Source organism: Ictidomys tridecemlineatus, chromosome 14 (assembly GCF_052094955.1).
Source record: "Ictidomys tridecemlineatus isolate mIctTri1 chromosome 14, mIctTri1.hap1, whole genome shotgun sequence".
In the NCBI taxonomy this organism is placed as follows: Eukaryota; Metazoa; Chordata; class Mammalia; order Rodentia; family Sciuridae; genus Ictidomys; species Ictidomys tridecemlineatus.
Window position 1 is genome coordinate 17,037,510 of NC_135490.1, and position 19,387 is coordinate 17,056,896.

General features: G+C 38.5%; 1 protein-coding gene across 10 annotated transcripts in view; it reads right to left on the minus strand.

Moving 5' to 3' along the window:
• Positions 1-19,387, minus strand: part of Marchf1 (membrane associated ring-CH-type finger 1) — a 712,326-nt gene that overhangs the window by 76,732 nt on the left and 616,207 nt on the right. For 8 of the 10 annotated variants that reach the window (XM_040293440.2, XM_040293424.2, XM_078030953.1 and 5 more), the window contains 2 exons: positions 3,316-3,395; positions 2,317-3,048 (listed from right to left, as the gene is read on the minus strand). In XM_040293440.2, coding sequence (XP_040149374.2) covers positions 2,317-3,048; positions 3,316-3,395 — 812 coding nt within the window. The remainder of the gene's footprint in view (positions 1-2,316; positions 3,049-3,315; positions 3,396-19,387) is intronic. The other 2 variants (XM_040293477.2, XM_078030954.1) reach the window with 1 other exon arrangement.

Genomic DNA, 19,387 nt, shown 5'->3' on the forward strand with positions numbered 1-19,387 from the left:
TCTTCTAACCCAGCCACACAAATTCATAAAAAAAAAATCTTAAATGCACAGTCAGTCCCCCATCCCTATCTGAGCTAATAATATATTCCCTGACTGTAGTACCTGGAGCACCATCCAGGAAATGTTGCCAGTCAAAATTCTACTTTTCTCAGCCCTATTCCCATCCTTTTCTAAGGGATTTCTAAATCATCCCAGTTCTGGAGAGTTTTCTTTCTTCAGATTCCTATAATAGTTCTCTTTCTTACATTCACTCTGTGCTACCTTAAACTTTTGTCTTTTCAGGTGTGCACTCAATTTCTCCCACTTAGGAAATAGGCTGCTTAAAGGAAAAAAAAATCAAGTCTTTTGCCAGTTTTTATCCTCAGCATTCGGTATAATATGCTGCCCACAGCATTTGCTTAGATGGTGTATTTTGGTGCTAATCCACAGTAGGAAATAATAGCAATAGCCCACTGATCTCAGTTTCATTTAGTTAAGTATCCTGTCTGTGGAAACGTTCCTCCAGAGTAGTATTCATGTTAGAGGAACCAGTCACCATGACTTTAATTGTTAGCATTACTTTTTTTCTCCAATTATCCTTAAGTTTAAAGCTAGCTTCTTTGGCTGTCTTACTAAATAATGCTGGAAGTAGATTTGGGAAATGACAACAGATGGTTGCAAGTGGGGAGCTCTTAGTTTAGACCACAAATGATGTTTAGCCTATGCCTTAAATGTTCAGGAAAGGCATGCCTAAATCATATTTAAAAGATTGTAGGAAACTTGCATTAATACATAAATCAAATGGTGTCACTTTACTTTTAAATGCCTTTTACACCCCCCAACATGGCCCTGTGTAGCCCAGCCCATCCCACTTCTCCATCCTTATTTCCCTGTCTGCTTCCCCTCCCTTGACACACCCAGACCACAAAAGCAGGTTTTCAGTTCCCTGCTCTCAGGCTCCTTCCCTCCTCCTGGCATCCTCTGCCTGGACGGCCTTCCTGCGTCTTTCCTTGATCAAGTTTTGTTGTATGTGGAGCTTTGGTCAGCTTGTCACTTCCTTAGAAGAATTTCTCTCTGATCTCCCAGAATAAACTGAGCTTCTGTGCTCCCAGATTCCTTATCATGACTCTAAATATAATAACTATGAAATAATTTGTTTCATGTCTGGGTTCTCCATGAGACTATAAGCTCTATCATGTCAGAAACTATCCAAATATGCACTGTATTTTCAGTGCCTAGGGTAAAGCTGGATGCATAATAAATGCTTGAATTAATGAATGAACATTTTATGAATAACTATCTTACAGAACTTTCAGAGAAACCCTAATGTTATTCACATCTAGAAATTATTTTTTCTTGCTTCCCTGCCCCAAATGGGCCTGGATAGCTTTCTCTCATTCATGTGATTCACATGCAACACACACAAACACACACACACACACACACACACACACATACACACACACACACGTTTTATAAAGTAACTTCAGTTTTATGAGAATAAAGTCAAACAGACATGCTTTATACAACAAAATCTGCACTTGCTCCCAAATAGAATCCAGTTTAAATGACTGGATATAATTTTAAATTTTTTTTAAGTACCTCATTTGTGCCTACTATCATGGATATACTTCTTTTTGATGTTGTGTTATTTTGAAAATGGGTGCACTGGGGTAAAAAGTACAAGAAAGCAATATCATAGCTATGAAATGTCCAAAAGTTGACATATTTTAGTGTGTGATTATCAGCAAAGTTAATGTGCTCTCATGCCCTAAAGGCTTCAGTAACCCCACTGAAATGTCCATGAACTGTTTCTCTGTCCTTTCAGTCTTGAGTGACCCTGCTGAGTCAGGCAATTGGAGAACAAATTAGAGCCCACTGCACAGGAGATTTTTCTGATGCAAAAAAATCTGACATTAAAGAACCTAAGCCATGAATAGCTTTCTGTCAGGATGCTAACAGTTCACCAGATTCACATGAAATGATCTAAGGTTCCACACACTTCTTACTCATTTTTTCTCCATTATTTTTGTCTTAAGTGGAATGGGCACAAGCCTCAAGTGCTTTGGTAATCCCTTTTCCAGGATAGGTGATTATTCAACTATAAGAAATGGAAGAAGAAACCTAATTCTGTAACAGCTTTTGAAAGCCCAGATACTTTTGCATTCTTCTTCACATACCCAGCTTTTCTCATGTTATCATCTTATAGCCTATCAGACAAATAACAGCATGAATAAATGCCACATTTTGAGGGTTGATCACACACAAACACATACCCACTAACAGCAGGAAGAAATCTACTAGGAAGACATCAAGTCTATCTCTATAGCAACTGACCTGCACACTGCTAAGTGATCATCGTAGGTGGCTGGAGGATTCTGAATAGCGTTATTCACCTGGAGCCCTGTATTGTCCATGGACTGGCTGCCTCCTGCAACTGCCAGTATTTCAGTGCTGGAATCCATTTCTGAAAATCCTTTCTTGATTGTTTCATTTTGCCTAAGACTGTGCAAGAGCTGAGAATCCCTGCGGTGGTATCTAACTTTGTTTCTCTCATGGTTCCTTGAGGGTCTCTTCGTCTCAAAGGATCCTTCTTGGTACCTTAGGACTTTTCCTCTGCAGAGGTTTAAAGAGCAACTCTCACATTCCTTTGGCTCCTGCTGCTTCTCACCTTTGGATCCCAGATGGACAAGCTCAATTCCATTAGGAGTGGAAGACGCAGCCGAGTTTCCACAGGGCTTATTATTATTTCTCCTTCTTCGTGACAGTCGGAACTTAACCTGGGCTCTCTTTTTTGTCTGAATCCAGTGATTCTCATCTGTGGAAGACGAGTCTGAAGAATCTGTGTAAAGTTCTCTCCATCTGGGGCTTGAGATCTGAAGGTGAAAGTCATTTTTCCCCCCTTTTATTTGTTCTTCTGCATGCTTGTATCTCTCCGAGGCCCTTCTCCTCCTCCTAGGCTTGTGTTTTACTGGTTTCTTACCACACTCCTTCCTAGCAGGACCCAGCACCACGACAGGGGTGCAGTGCTCAAATGCATCTTCTGACATGTCATGTAAGATGGAAGATCTGGACAAAGCAGCAGGCCAAGGATGGGAGATGGGAATGGAGAGGAAAGTGATGGAAAGACAGAGGGAAAGAAAAAGAATGATGAAAATGATAGCATGGCCAGAAGCTGGTAAATAAAGATCAAAAGGAGAAAATGAACTAGAGGGGAGAGGTGAACTAGAGGGAAATAAAGCAGAAGCAAGAGCTACACATTCTCATACTATAAAACAAAAAACACAAAACACGGGTCTAAGCAATATTGAATAAGATTATTTGCTCAGCACTTACCTGCAAATGTCCTGAGTGGATGGACAGACAGACAACCTTGACTGGCTCCTGGGAGCTGCCCCTGTCGTTGGGCTGCTGGCCTGGAGAAACAAGTTAGATAATTTGGCATCTTGGTTAAGGTAATACATGGTCGATATCTTGCTTTTTTTCCACATATTTAAAAAATTACAACAAACGTGGCTGCCAGTCATGTTGCTCACAGTGCAGCTCACAGAATGCAGGAAGTCAGAGGCTCTTTTGCAAAAGTAAAACTCATTTTGAGGAACTTGGAACAGCTGATTTGCTGTACCACTCTGCTGTTGCTTCACACCATAGAGGAAGATGATTCCACAAGTTTCTATTCTATTTACTATAATCATTTGAGTGGACTAGCTGAATTTGCCTGGGAAACAAATAGGTAACAATGGAAGAGCCCATGAACCAAGGGAGTGAAATGCTGTTATGTGATAAAGATGATAATAATCTGGGGAGCTGAAATAATCAAATAGCCATGAGATTGCTACATACTGCCTTGAGTTAACACTGAGGCCCCATGAGACAATATATTTGAAAACACTTTGTAATATTTAAAAGCCTGTGGTTGACACAATTATCATTTCATCAGTGGAACTAATAAAATCATTCCATTGCAACAGTATTGACCTTTCATATGTTTTTAACCCTGTGACATATCGAGCTTGAGGATGAGAGCCTGAAATAATTCAGGTTATTATCACAAAGTTGAATACATTTCACGACATTTTCTACCTTTGAAATACCGCATTCTCTTTATTTGACTTCTTTAAGCTATTGTTTTTAACACAGAAGATGACGATAAACGGAAAGCAAGAGTGTACTGGTAATTTACCCTGTGCATTGTGTTGTTTTCTGTTGTGGTGTTATCTACCATTTCTAATTCTTACAATAACTTCACAATGAGAAATAATAAATTTTAGTTTTTAGTAAATATTTATGCCAGTCATTATTTTAAGCCATTTCCACATATTCAATTAATATAGTAAAGGCATGTAGTAAATACTGTAATTATTTGTGTATTGCAGTTGAGGAAACTGAGAAATTTTCAGATTTTCACTCGTAGGTGGTGGAGCAGAGATTTGGACCGGGAATCTGATTCTGCCATCTGTTCTCTTATCCAGCAGGATAGCTTCTCCCCCTCCACACATGAGGAAACCAAGTGAGTTACCAGTGTAGATTCAGGCCTATCTGACTGCATAGATGAGATAAACAGCTAAGTCACCAGGACAGTAAGAATAAGAGTAAAAAGATTAACCCAAATTTCACAGAAGCTCTGAAAATTCTCACATTAGAAACATGGGAATCCATCTCATGCTGAGAATTGTGGGGTCCAGAGAGAAAGAGAAATTAATTCTTACTCAAGATATTAGAAAAACATGGGAAGAGGAGGTCCAGTAGGCTGAATATCAGTCCTTCAAAGATGTCCACATCCTAATCTCTGGACCTTGTAGACAAGTTTCCATACACAGCAAAAAGGACTTTACATATGTAGTTAAGAATTTTGAAATGGGAAATTTATCCTGAGCTATCCTGGTAGGCTCAATATAATCATGAGGATCCTAATAAAAAGGAGGCAATGGATTAAGTCAGATGGCAAAAACAAAGGATAGAGGAGTAGAGGTCAGAGAGAAGGAAATATGCCACACGGATGATGGCTTGAAGGGAAAGGGACAAGGCCCGAAGTGAAGGACTGCCAATGGTCTGTGGATACTGGGAAAACGTTAGAAGAGTCCTCCCTTTGAGCCTGAAGAAGGAATCCAGCCCTGCAGATACCTTCATTTTAGCCCCATGGAGCCCATGTTTGGCTTCCAACCTCCAGAACTCTAAGATAATAAATGTTTGTTGTTCACAGTCAGCAAGTCTGCAGCCATACATTACACAGTTATTGGAAAGTAATATAGGGTGAGACACTTCAGCTAATCTTCAAAGGCAAACCAGACAAGACTCAAAACCACAAATAACACCATATTTCTCTGGCATTCAGAAATCTCTCACAAATCAATAAAGAAAGGCCAATTGATGTCATAGAAAAATGAGTGAAACACACAGATAGGTAGTTCACAGAAAAGGAAATACAAAGGATCAAAATTCCTATGTAAAAAGATGTCCAATTTTAAATAAGTGAACAAATGCAAATTGAGTTAATAATGGGTATCCACTTCCATTTAGCAAATGAGCACATTCAAAAAAGATTGCTGATACCCACCTAGTGTCACTGAGGTGTGGAAACCAATCATTGTCATATATTGTTGAAGTAATTGTAAGTTTGCACTTACTTGGAGGACAATTTGGTAAACATTGTGGTAGGAGGGACTGGGGATTGAATCTAGGGGCACTTAACCACCAAGCCACATCTCCAGCCCTTTTTAAATATTTTATTTAGAGACAGAGTCTCACTGAGTTGTTTAGGGCCTCACTAAATTGTTTCACAGGGCTTTGAATTTGTAATCCTCCTGCCTCAGTTTCCCGAGTCACTGGAATTACAGGCATGCGCCACTGTGCCCGGCTGTAGAATATATGTTTAAGAGAAAAATTAAGTTTCAAAATTGCATACAGTGTGATCTTATTAGGGGAAATAGTGTTTTATTGATGTCTTTGCATATGACACAAAAAGCTTGTAGGTGTTCACAGCCAATCATTGATAGTAATTACCTTTATGATTTAGGATTACGGAAAGTCTTCAGTTTGCAAATGATCTGTTTCTATATCAAATCTTAATAATAGGAGGTTCATTTTAAAAATCATGTTTAGAATGCTGTAAATGGTGGCTATTAATATCAGGAATAAAGATTTGTGTTTGTCTCCAGGGATTACTTAACCTCTTTGAGCTCCACATCACCTTTCAACTAAATACAGAATAGTAACATATGCTCGAAAGGATTGGTAAGATGATAACATGAATTTGTGGGTCTGTGTTGTAGAATGTTTTAGGGTTGTAACAGCACATTAAGCTTGAAATATTAAAATTCTTTTTATGCATTCCTCATAAATCATGGACATGGACACGTGGACTCAATGGTATTTCCCTGAGGGAAAGTCACGTGACAGCCTTAGGTCAGTGACTCTCAATCCTGGCTAAACAATAGAATTGCTGGGAAGTTTAAAAAAATATCTTTCCCTGAGCCTGATTCTAGAATCTTTTAGGACTGCGATCTGGACACAAAACCTGGACATCACTATTCTTAAAAACTGCCCTAGTTACTATAATGTGCATCCAGAATTACGAACTTCTGGCTTTAGTCAAAAGAGACACAGCTTTGCTTTTAAAATTTCACATTAGATGTTTTTCTGAGACTCCAGTGAGATAATATTGAAAGTTTGATTTTTTTTTGAGAGAGAGAGAGAATTTGGGAATATTCTCATCCTTGGATCTCATTTTCATATAGCTAGAAGAGATCCTGGAATTCTAGACACAGCTTTACTGTAACCCTAGTCTAAGGAGAGAGAAGGAATGACCCAGGGACAATTCTAGTGTGCAGGAAGTAAAATCACAGTCTTTTTGCTGAAGAGCAAGACAGGGGAAAAAGAACAAGGGGTGAATCCCACTATCTCCATCGCCCATTTATCCACGGTGGGTTGAACCTAGGCTGAGAAGAGAGGCAGGGGTAGGGCAAGGTATGTGGAAAAATCATCGGGATATTCCTGGGGGAAGCCAAAGCACAGCCTTGCTCTTCAAGCCTGTTCCTTTCAGTTCAGCTTTTCAGCCAGCTAGAGCAGTGCCTCTTGTGCACCTTTGTGGGAAGGTAAAAGGGACAGAAGAGGATAGACGGGAGGTCTGCCTTTTCTCGTCCTGAGGGGGCGGGAGAGTGAGGAAATCCAGACATCATCAGTGCTTTCTTGGGCATGTGAAAGCTAGCTGCAACTGCTCACCAGGGAGAGCAAGTAGGGTCCACCAGAGTAAAGTGAATGTGACTTGCTAACAGTGGGACACAGGGAAGACTGCCCAGTCAAGAAGCCTTGCTTTGCCTGTGCAAACTGAAATAGGTGGGAGGCCAGAGCCTTGCTCAACTGTATTTGGAAAGTTGGCCACCAGCTCCCAGGCCAGGAGCACTTTACAACAGATCTGGTGAATCCAGAGGACAGAATCTGCACAGAGGCCCCTGCTCCGTGTGCACTCAGGAAATGGAAAGGGCAGGGTGAGAAATGCTGCAAAACTGAATGCAATTAAGCTCTGAAGCCATAGTGACTGGAGTCATTTTTATTTTTCTCTTTTTAAATTAAACATTTCCCACATCAGCAATAATGGAAGCTCAAGAAAAAAAATACTAAATGCCAAAGGCAGGGTGGCATTCATAAAAACCCCTGCACCATGATCTGAGGACAACATCTAGATATAGAGGAAAACGATTTTGAAGTGAAATCTATAATCCTATGGAATGAAAGTGGTGTATGCAGGAAAAAGTGGAAGAGAATGGCAGAGCAAGTCATCTGAATGCCCCTTTTGACACACCAAGGTTTGGAAGGAGTCGAACATGGTTTCAAAAGGGGAAAATCAATTTTTGGCAATTCTCACCATTAGGAGAGTGGCTTGGAGCAGGGCTAGGTTCTTCAGCAGGTTAAAAAAAATAAGGCACAACTAATAATGGGGAATCTAGCTGGCCTGGAGAGGCCCCAGAGAGCTAGTAGATGGCGCTATGTTGGTGTGCAGAGAACAAACTCAGCCTGGATATATTTCCTGTTGAAACCCAGCATTGAAAAGCGAGATAGAATAATTATTGTCAGCAGGGAAGGCATGGCAGAAAATTTAGTTTGAAACACCCGACCATGTCACCTCCTGTTTTTCAACAGAAACTGGTATTTGCTTCTATTAATATAAACCAGGTCCAAGATAAGCTTTGTCGATAGTTCAGATTGAACCATTATGGCCAGGAAATCATAAGACTAGTTCTGAGAGCAAGGATTGTCTTCCTGGGTAATGACGAGGGAACATTCTGTGAAATAGAAGAGGTTGGTTCATAGCACCTAGGCTGCCTAGTAACACATAGACTTCCTGGGAGCTAGATTGAGGGACAGAAGATACCCAGGTATCCAGGGTCACATCCTTTCAGTACACTTCTCATGACACCTGAGGTTCTAGTGAAGAGTTCCTTAAGCATGCTAGCCAACCTCACAGTGACAGTGCCCCACCTTAGGTGAGTGTCACTTGGTTTCTACTTATTCTGGGTTTTCTTATGTTTTTGTTCAAGCTTGAAAGCGTGGGAGTTAACACCCCTAAGAAAACCCTTAATAAAAATGGACACTATGAGCTTGTGGCCAAGTGACCCATCTTATTGTTCCTAAGGTGGAAAATTCCGAAGTCATCTTGGATATTTCTCCGGAGCCCCATGGGAATCAGTCTTCCATTACTAACTTCAAAATGCAGTCGAAAAATTCACTCCCCTCCCATCCTTATCTCATCCTTCTGTATGTTACCATTTATGATTCCTGGGAAACTTTTCAAACACACCAGTTGCACCAAAATCTTTGATACAGGTACTGCTTTGAGTGAAACCAAAATCGACAGAAAATTGACACCAGAAGTTGTGCTAGAAAGCAGACTGATGTGGTGGAATTTAGGAGCTGGATCATACTCATGGTTAGACATAACAAAACACTCTCTGCTGGTAGTGGATGGGGTGGAGATGGTGCCAAGTGAGCTGTAGCATCATGATTCCTGGACAAAGTTCAGGTGGTGAGAAGCATGCAGTAGCTTTAGTTTGGGTATAATCTACAAGGCCAGTGGTGTTTATAAGGCTATACATTTGTTAGCTGTCTTGGAAATTCTATGAAAGAGAAAAAGTTCAACCAAGCCAAGGGCACTCTGTGAAAGCCTATGTACAAGTGTACCCCAGAGTATAAAAGGTGCAATCCCTATACAGTCCTCAATTGAAGGAAGGCAGAAGGTGGAGAATAAACACACCAGCTCACCACTTGCCTACAGCCTTGACATTTCTTAGGAGATCCTGCTGATCCCTGTTGCCACTTCAGTGAGGCCCATATCCTTCCACTGGCTTCTTCTATTTTTCTGTCTCACTCCTCCTCTCTCATTCTTTCTGCCAAGGAAGCATTTCCCAAACAAACTACTTGCACAAGCACTTGTTCTAGGCTCTACTTTTGGTAGAACATAAACTCAGAGACTGGACAATCGGGAGGAGCTGTATTATCGGTGGGTACTGGGTCCATGAGTCCATGTAACAGAGTTTGAGTTACATACTTGGAGGATAAATCAGTTGATGATTGCCACTGCACCTGCTGGCCTTGGGGTATCTCCCATGCTCAGGTTGTAGCTCTGGTGCTTGATCTAAGTCTGACTGCAAGCACATCAAATGTCAGATCTCGCTCAACCCCTTCCTCAACTTGATGCAGTTAATTATTGAGACATAGGAAGATATTCTCACAGTTCTCACCGCCTTCCATTTTTCTCCTTTTGACCCATGTTTTACAGGAATTTGAAACTTCCCTCCCTAAAGTACAACCCAAATATATATATTTTTTCATTTCCTGAAAGGGCTTCAATAATTCATTACTACCTAATAAATTAAATACATACATCCAGTTTGGGATTTTAGGCCTCTGTGTTCTGAATTCCATTCATTTTTCTGGTTTTCACTTCCTCTATTTCTTTTAATTCTGAGATCCTAGCAAGAACTAGCTCATTTGCTATTCCTAAACATTCCCCTACTTTTGTTTCCATGACTTTACAGAGAAGAGCAAGAATTAGCCTTGGAATTTCCCTCGAGGGCCAGTTAATTTTCCTAACCTTATGTATACCCATTTTCTGAACTCCAAGAACCCTTTTAACTTCTCATATGGTATTAATCTTGCTCTAGCATTTAGTGCATCATCTGTGTCCTTGTCTAACCACTTCCAAACTGCCACACAGCTCTATAGCTAATCTTTTTTTTTTTCTTCACTATAGAACAGAGCAAAAGAGGCCACGTCTTGCTCATTCTGGAAATCTTCATGGTGTCTTGGGTATAGTGGGTAGTTAATAAAGAGTTGTGGGGTAGAATGGAGTTTGGTAATAGTTGAACTGAGTTGAATTGACCTTGGTAAATCCTGTCCTGATTGCAGTAGCGATAGAGATGACAATCACACCACAGTGAACAAAGAAGAAAGGGCTCCAGTCTGTTCTACAGGACAGCCAATTCTGCCCTGTAACAGAATAAATGAAGTGAAAGTTTCATTTAAGTCTTGAGACCCTTTTCTCAGACTTTAGAGTCAAGAAGCCCAACAAATGAATGCTCACCTTCTATTTCCTTCTAAAGATATGGATTTCTATTTAGGGAATGACATAATTATATTATGTAGAGAAGAACATGTCTTTTTAACAATTTGGAAACAGGCAGGCCCTGTTTAAAGAGAAAACGTGGTAATTGAGGATAAAAATGAATTAAAATCTTTTAAACGCATGGCCCTATTCAGCAGCAATGTATTGTTTTAATTTGCTAGTTGGTACATTATGAGAGCTTGGTAATTTGTTCATCCCTTTAATAGGTGCAAGATTGAAATGGGGCTGGGGAGGGGAAAATAACAATTGGCTGGATGAGCAGAATAATATGTTCTTTGAAATGAAGCATTCTTTGTAATGGATGTTTATTTCAGATGATTACATTGTACAGTGCATTTAAATGGGAAAAACAAACAGGAGGCCAGCTGCACTAATTTTATCAAAGTTATTTATATCAGCAGTATAATTAAAGGCAGTAATTTCAAATTAGGTTTTCTGAGAATCCATTTATAGGCAACACAGGGCAACTTGTCTCCATGGCATCTAGGCCATGATTGTGCTCTGGGGGTAATGTTAACTATTGCCAATTGGCCTTGGCATTTTGAAAATTAATTATCGTCTCAAAAGATTCTAAAGCTGTTGCTTCTTGCTGCCCTGACCGGTTTAGATCCACTCAACTAGGAGCGCCCGATATATAATTTATGGATATGACAAAGAATAATCGTGCACAATCATTTACAAATGGCTTCTCTTATTTAGTGATACATTAATAATGTCCCATGAAGCATGATTCTAGAACTGCAGATGGGAAATGTGGTAGCAGAAGCGCTCTCTCTCTTTTTTAAGCTCCCATTAATTTCAGCAGTAGTTCATGAGTAGCATGTTGAAGAATGAAGTTTTAAATGGAATATTTCACTGGTTTAGCCAAAAATGATTTGGAAGACTCTTCTGGCTGTGAAATGATATTTAACAACAGAAAGATAAATAAATTTTGAATGTGTATTTATGCAGTCTCAACGCTGGAGGGAACCTTATAAAGGTGCCCTGATCTAACCCCCATCTGACACTATTATCCCATTCACAATTCTCAATAGGTGATCATCTGGCCCCTGCTAGTAACAGGGAATTCACCATCTCCTGAGAATGTCCCTTGCATTTTCAGAGTGCTCTAACTACATCATCCTAGCATTATATGGAAGCCTGTTCATCTGTCATTTCCAGCAAGAGTCCTGTGTTTACCCTCCAAAGCCACTCTGCATTTGCTTAATGCATAAGTCTTTTCATATCATAACATTTATTTCTTATTGATGCTCAAATATACTAATTTTTTTGTACCCCATTTGGTCTTTTTTCCACATTATGTATGTTTGGAATATACATTTGAAATATACAAGCCTGGAATACACATTTGGAACAATGAATAAATAATTTAATTGGGAATAGGAGGCAGGTGACAAATCTGTAAAAAAAAAATATTTTCCACAACACTGGGTGGTGTCAGGTTACATATTCTACCTTGTTTGTGGGTAATCAGTGAAGGGTTCTGAGTAAAACAATGATGATAGATGTCCTTTTAAAAAGAATAATCTATCAGAAAATAAGATCAAAGGAAAATGACCTTACCATAGCACTCAAACCCTGAGAAATATACTAATTCATCAGTGGGATAGAATAAAGAGCACAGAAATAGACCCAGATGACATGGTCAATTGACTAATTACAAAACTGCCAAGATAACTTAACAAGGAAAGAAATGTCTTTCTTTTCCCTTTCTTTCTTTCTTTTACTGGTTCTGGAAGAAATGCATAGCTACATGGAAGAAAATGAGTCTCAACCCTTACCTTACCACATATAAAAAATTCACTTGAAGTGATTTATAAAACACTAAACATTATAAAACTCCTAGAACAGAACATAGGTGAAAATCACTGACCTTGGAGTAAGAATCGATTTTTTAGAAAAGACACAAACAGCACACAACTCATAAAACAAAATGTTGATAAATCAGACTTCATAAAAATTAAAAACTTTTTCTCTCAGACACAAAGAAAGAGAAAATGAAAAGTATAATATTGGATAAAGAACTTGTATTGGAAATACATAAAGAATTCTACACTTTTATAAATCAGTGATATATATATATAGACAATTCACCAAAAATGGTGTGAGTATTTAAGAAGACATTTGAAAAGACATATGATTTTCTATGTGCCTAGGAAAAGCTGCCTCAAGTCATGAATCATCAGTGAAACGGAAATTAAAGCCACAATGACATATCGCTATGTACACATTAGAAAAGCTACAATTAAAAGTGCTAATGGTGTCAAGTACCAAAAAGGATACAGAGCTACTGGAACTTCTGTACATTGTTGGAGGAATTGTAAAAATGAAAACCATTTGGAGCTTTCATATAAATTTAGATAAACCTACCATGATCTAGTCATTCTACTCCTATGCATTTACCCAAGACTAATTACAACAGGTATCTACCCACACCAATACTTATACAAATGTTTAGAGATAGCAGCTTTACTTCACAATAGGTCCAAACCATAATAAACCAAGATCTGCAACAACAGGTCAATAGATAAGAGAAATGGCCTATTCATACTGTTAAATACTATTCAGCAAAAAAGAAACGGTGGATATATGCAGCATCAGAGTTGAAATCTAAAATAATTATGCTGAGTGAAAGAATCCAGTTACAAGAGCACATACAGTGAAATCCCATTTATAAAGCAAATGCTTCTATAGTGACTCAAGTCATATATTAGAGGTTGCTAGGGACAGAGGCGGAAAGAGGGGAAAATTGACTCCATGGGAGTCCAAAGAGTTTTAGGAAGTTGACAGAAATGTTCAGTGTCTTGACTGTGGCAATGTTTAAATCAAAATTCATTGACTTAAACAGCTTAACGGGTTGCAATCTGTTGTTCTATTTATTCTGTTTGAAATAAGTTTATTTATTTTTATTCATCAAATAAATTAGATAAGAATTAAAAGTTTAATTTGACAATAGTGGTGGAAAAACACAAATTGGAGGCCATAGAAGCAAAAAACATCTTTATGTTCAAGATAAGGGATTATAAAGTATTTTTTTTATATAGGATGAAAAAGGGAATGTAGATAAAAGTAGGAAGGACATAAAAAGAAAGATAATAGATTAATAAGTCGAAAAATAAAGATAAGAAAGTAGAGCAAAGATGGTAATGGAGAAAATACTGGAAAGGAAAAAGCTAAGAGAAGATGAGAAAAAAAAAGAAACAAAAGAAGAAAACAAAGAATAGAAAAAAGAGCAGGAAAGGGAATAAAAAGAAAATGTATTTATGTTCATGCCTACTGTATTTTTTAGAGAGGAGCCTATATATCTGTGGTTTTGGAAATGTTATGTACCCTAGTAATGATTTATTCTATAGTTTCATAGAAAATAAAATTACTTAGCTACTTTGCTATGCTAATGTTCTGAGTCAAAGCTTTTGAGATGTGAAGCATGTCAAGGCATATCTTAACGTAGAATAAACAGTTATGCATGAAGATTCAAATATATAACAAAATCAATTGAATATTTTATATATATATATATATATATATATATATATATCCTGCCTCTTGCTTTGAAGAAGATTTAATAAATGGTATGAAAAATAGTTGGATAATTAAAAAATGTATTTGTATATATCTTCTATCTTGCTCAGGAATGAATTTAAGGTAATGTACCCAACTTACAAAACAATATGTTGACACAAACAACATAAGATACACCGTGATTAAATTAAAAGTAAGAAAATCCTAGAAGAAAATATAGAGGGAGAAACTTCATGACATTGGTTTTGGTAATGATCCCTTGGATGTAATAATTAAAGCAGTCAGCAAATGGGAAAACCAATAAATTTGACTGCATAAAAAGAGTCTGCTGTGCATCCATGGAAACAACCAACAGAGTGAAAATTGCAGCCTGAGGAATGGGAAAAATACTTGCAAATCATAGTTATATATTTTTTAGTATTTATTTTTTAATTGTAGTTGGATACAATACCTTTATTTTATTTATTTATATGTGGTGCTGAGGATCGAACCCAGGGCCTTATGTGTGCTAGGTGAGTGCTCTACTGCTGAGCCACAACCCCAGCCCTCATGTTCATATTAATGGTCAATATCCAGCATGTATGACTCAATAAGAAAGTAGGCAACCTGATCCAAAAGTAGGTAAAGAACTTATATAGACCTTTCTGCAAAGGAGACACTGAAATAGCCAATAATCACAAGAAACTATGCTCAACATCACTAATCATTAGGAAAATGCAATTCAAAACTAGTTTGATATCACCTCATCCCCATAGTATGGCTTTCATTAAAATACACCCACACACCCAAACACACCCAAGACAAGGACAGAAGGAGAGAGAGAGAGAGAGAGAGAGAGAGAGAGAGAGAGAGAGAGAGAGAGAGAGAGAGAGAGAGAGAGAGAGAGAGAATATGACAAGTCTTAGGAAAGATGTGGAGAAATTGGAATCCTTTTGCTCTATTGAGGGGAACATAAATTGCTACATTTACAATGAAAAACAGTATAGCAATTCCTCAAAAATTTATAAATAAAATTACTCTTTGATTCAGCAATCCATTTCTTTTTAATTCTTTAAAAGAATTAAAGTATAATTTCTAATAGAGACATTTGTGCACTCATGTTCATAACAGCATCATTCACAATAGCTAAAAGGTAAAAGAAACCCTTTGTCCCTCAATGGATGAATGCATTACAAAAATGTATTTATATACAATAGAATATTGCTCAGTCTTAAAAAGAAAGAAAATCATATCGCATGGATGAATCCTCAGGCTATTATGATAAACACAATAAGCCAGTCACAAAAAGACAAATACTATATGACTTCACTGATGGGTACATAAAATAGACAAATTCACAGAGGCACAAGTAGAATGGGGGTTGCCAGGGGCTGGGGGAGGAGGAGAGTGGAAAGTTGTTTTTGAATGGATATAAAATTTCAACTTTGCAAAATAAAAAGAATCCTGGAGAGTGATTACATTCAAGTGTGAACGCTAGGGTTTGGATATCATTTGAGTATCTCTCAAGGGCCTATGTGATTGTAAGCTTGGTCCCCAGGGTGTCATTAAAGGAAATTGGTGGAAGCTTTAAAAAATGAGGAACAAGGGAGTTCTTGTGTGACTCCTTGGTTGTTTTCATGAGAAAGTTGTTATAAAAGGAGCAACCCTGGTCTCTCGCGATTTGTCTGCTTCCTGGCTTGAGATGTGATCCTTCCTCTACACACACTCCACCACCTGCCATCTGTCATGGGGACAGATCTTGCCACCCTGCCATTTAAACTTTCAGCCTCCAAAAGTGTGAGATGAATAAACTCCTTTCTTTTTCTTTTTTCTTTTTTGCAGCACTGGAGATCAACCAAAGACCTTGTGCACTGTGCGTTCTACCACTGAGCTATGTTCTAGTCGTCATACCTCCCAACTATTTCTTAAAAGACAGTTTATCTCAGGCATTTTTGTCATGGAAATGAAAAAATGACAGAAAATAGGTACTGAAGACTGGAGTTGTTACTGTAACCATACTTGCAAATATGGAGCAGGCTTTGGAACTGGTTAAGTAGGGTTGGAAGAATTTGGAGAAACAGGTCAGAGAAAGCTTAGAATGCTTTCTAGCATCCCAAGCAAGGCATTATAGGTGATTTTTGGAGATAGATCAGAAAACTAGGAGACTAGAAAAGAGCTAGAACATCTTAGCAATTGGATAGGTAAGTAGTTGTGATCAGAATACTGATAGAAATGTGAGCAGCAAAGGCCGTAGAAATGAGATTCTCAGATGGAAATGAGAATTCTATTGGAAATTGGACCAAAGGCCAATCTTGTTATACTATGATGGAGAATCCAGCTGCATTGTGTCCATGCCTTACGACTTCATGGAAGCTTAATTTAAGAATGATGGATTAGTTTACTAGGCAGAGGAGATTTTGAAACAGCAAAGCAATCAGGCTGAGGTATGAATATTACTAGCTGCTTTTATTCAGTTTTGCCATGAGAGTGAGGAACAAAAATAAGCAGGAAGATTGAGAATATTTGAGGGAAGGAGAAAAACAACAACAACAAAATATGTGAGGAGGCAAATGTGTGGTTTAAAAGGGGGTGAATGAGCTGCCACTTGTTAAGAATTTAGGATGGATAAAGGGGACCCTATGCTTATCAGCAGGACAGTTGGAGAAAGGTCTTGGGGGCAGTTGAGAGTTCTACAGGGCGACCCCTCCCATGACAGGGCTGGAGACCTAGAAATGAAAATTTGTTTTAGAGACCTGCCAGGGCAGAATCGTTTCAGTAAAGAGCTCCTCACATCCCTGCATGCCCAGGACCACCTGGGTCTTTTGGTTCGCTGGGGAGGTGCTCCAAAGCCATTGCAGCCCTGGTTCAAGAGGGCCCAGGTGCAGGTCATGCCAGCAGTTGACCTTGGCATTGTCTACTCAATGCTGCATTTGCAGGTATACAGAATGCAAGAATTCTGGGGTCACAGCAGCTTCCAATGAGATTGCCAGGAAGCCTTGAGAAGCTAGGGGACCCCTGTGTGGAGCCCCTGATGAATGCAGTGGAGCTGTGGGAGTAGAGCTGTAGGGGAGACCACAGAAATGCAGAGCCTGCCACAGGCCATGCCAGCCTTGGAAAGCCACTGGCACTGGGAGTTGCAGCCTCAGAAAGCAAGGCTGAAGGGGGAGTCTTCCTAACTCCTCGGGGGCCCAACCCGCACCACAGTGTGACTAGGATATCAAGTTGGAGCTTTAGGGTTTCATGTTGCCCTACTGTGTTTTGTTTTGCTTTGGGCCCGTCACTCCTTTCTACTTCCCTATTCCTCCCTTTTAGAATAGGAATGTTTCCTCTGTGCCTGTTGCACCATTGTATCTTGTATGTACCTTTTTTTTTTTTTTAATTTTTATTGTCTCACAACTAAAATCAGATGAGACCTTGGACTTGGAATTTTGAGCAATGCTAGAACAGTTAAGACTTTGGGATTCTTGAGAATGGAATGAATGCATCTTACAATGTGAGATAGATAAGCACTCTTGGGGATTAGGGACAGAATACTATAGTTTTGATGTGGATTGGATGTTCCTCAAGGGTCCATATGATTGGAGGCTCAGTTCTCAGGTACTGGTAGGTAATGGAGAGTTTAAGAAGTAGGGTCTAATGGGAAGTATTTAGGTCATTGGGAAATTGGGACAGTTGTAATGAAACCCCTTGGTAGTTTTCATGAGATGGTTGTAAAAGGAGAAAACCTGGCCCCTCTTGCCTGCTTTTTTTTTCTAGTTTGAAATGTGATCCTTACTCCATGTTCAGTACACCATCTGCCATGGGGCCAGAGCATGGCTATGCCCTTCGCACTTTGAGCTCTCCAACTGTGAGCTAAATGAATAGCACATCTCAGGTATTTCATTACAGTAAGAAGAAACTGCCTAATACAATGAGTATAGTTAATGCTCACTATACACTTAAAAATGGGTAAGGGGTAAATTTAAATATATGTATATAAAAATAAATTAAAATAAGTATATATACATATATATACATATATATATATACATACATACACATATATGTACAACTAGAAAATAAATGTAACTTGAAAATGAGATAAAATGAAGAAAATGAGACAAAGGGAAAATAATAGCAGAAAAATTAGGTCCATACCTTTGAGTACACTGATCAGAATAACAACCCCAAATTTGGTTCTAAGTCTTCCAGTTTCTGATACAAAGAATTATATGGTTTACACTGTCCATAAGATAAAAATAAACAGAATGATTAGAAGCATCACAATGCTAATACTGAAACCAAAAAGCACCTTAATCTCTGGGTGATAATTTAGAAGAAATAGTGATGAATACCTACAGACAATATGATTTTATAATTAACAGAGCTATGAGATTCTAACACAAGTTCATTATTAATTTCCAATGGTATAATGCACCATTCAGTGTAACATGAAATTTTTTATTTTGACATTATTATTATTTAGAAAATAATAATAATGGGGCTGGGGTTGTGGCTCAGCAGTAGAGTGCTCGCCTAGCACGTGTGAGGCATTTGGTTTGATCCTCAGCACCACATATAAATAAATAAAATAAGGGTATTATGTCCACCTACAACTAAAAAAAATAAAAAAATAATAATAATGGATATGTGTTTGATATTTGTTGTTATAACTATAACTCAGCTCTCCCCTCCTTCCTTCTTTTAAAAGTATATAAAAAGAAACTTTCTTCTTGGTTTATCAGGTCTTTATCGTACTATTCAGATGGGCAGCAAGTGGTGCTAAAAGTAAGCAGAAAGGTGGGTCAGATTTCTCTACAAAGAAAAAATTTATAAAAGAAATAAATAAGATCTGATAAGGAAGAAGATTAGGGATAGAGTGATAAGACAGGGAGCTGAAAGCAATTTTAGGAGTTTTGTGAATGAGACAAAGATGAGCAGCTATTTTATGAGTGAGGAACAAGGCAATGTAGATAAGGAAAGGCTCTCTAAGAACACTTATTGTGTGTTCTTTGACCTAATTCCAGCTTCATCTTCACCCCTTCCCCAGTCCACAGACCGTCCCCAGAAAAACCGTCATGACAATTCACCTGTGCTTACAGAATTGGGATTGAATTCCTGCTGAATGAGATTTTGTGTCCAGACAGGACTTACTTTCGGAGCAAGAGAGCTTGGATTTATTTGGGTGAAATGAATGAAAAGCAGCTCAGTGGGAGGCAAAATACAGGGTCTGGAATACTCTTTGCTCTCTGACTTTATTCAGGAATCAACTTTAGAGAATTGCAGGAAAAGCTAGAGATGAGACAA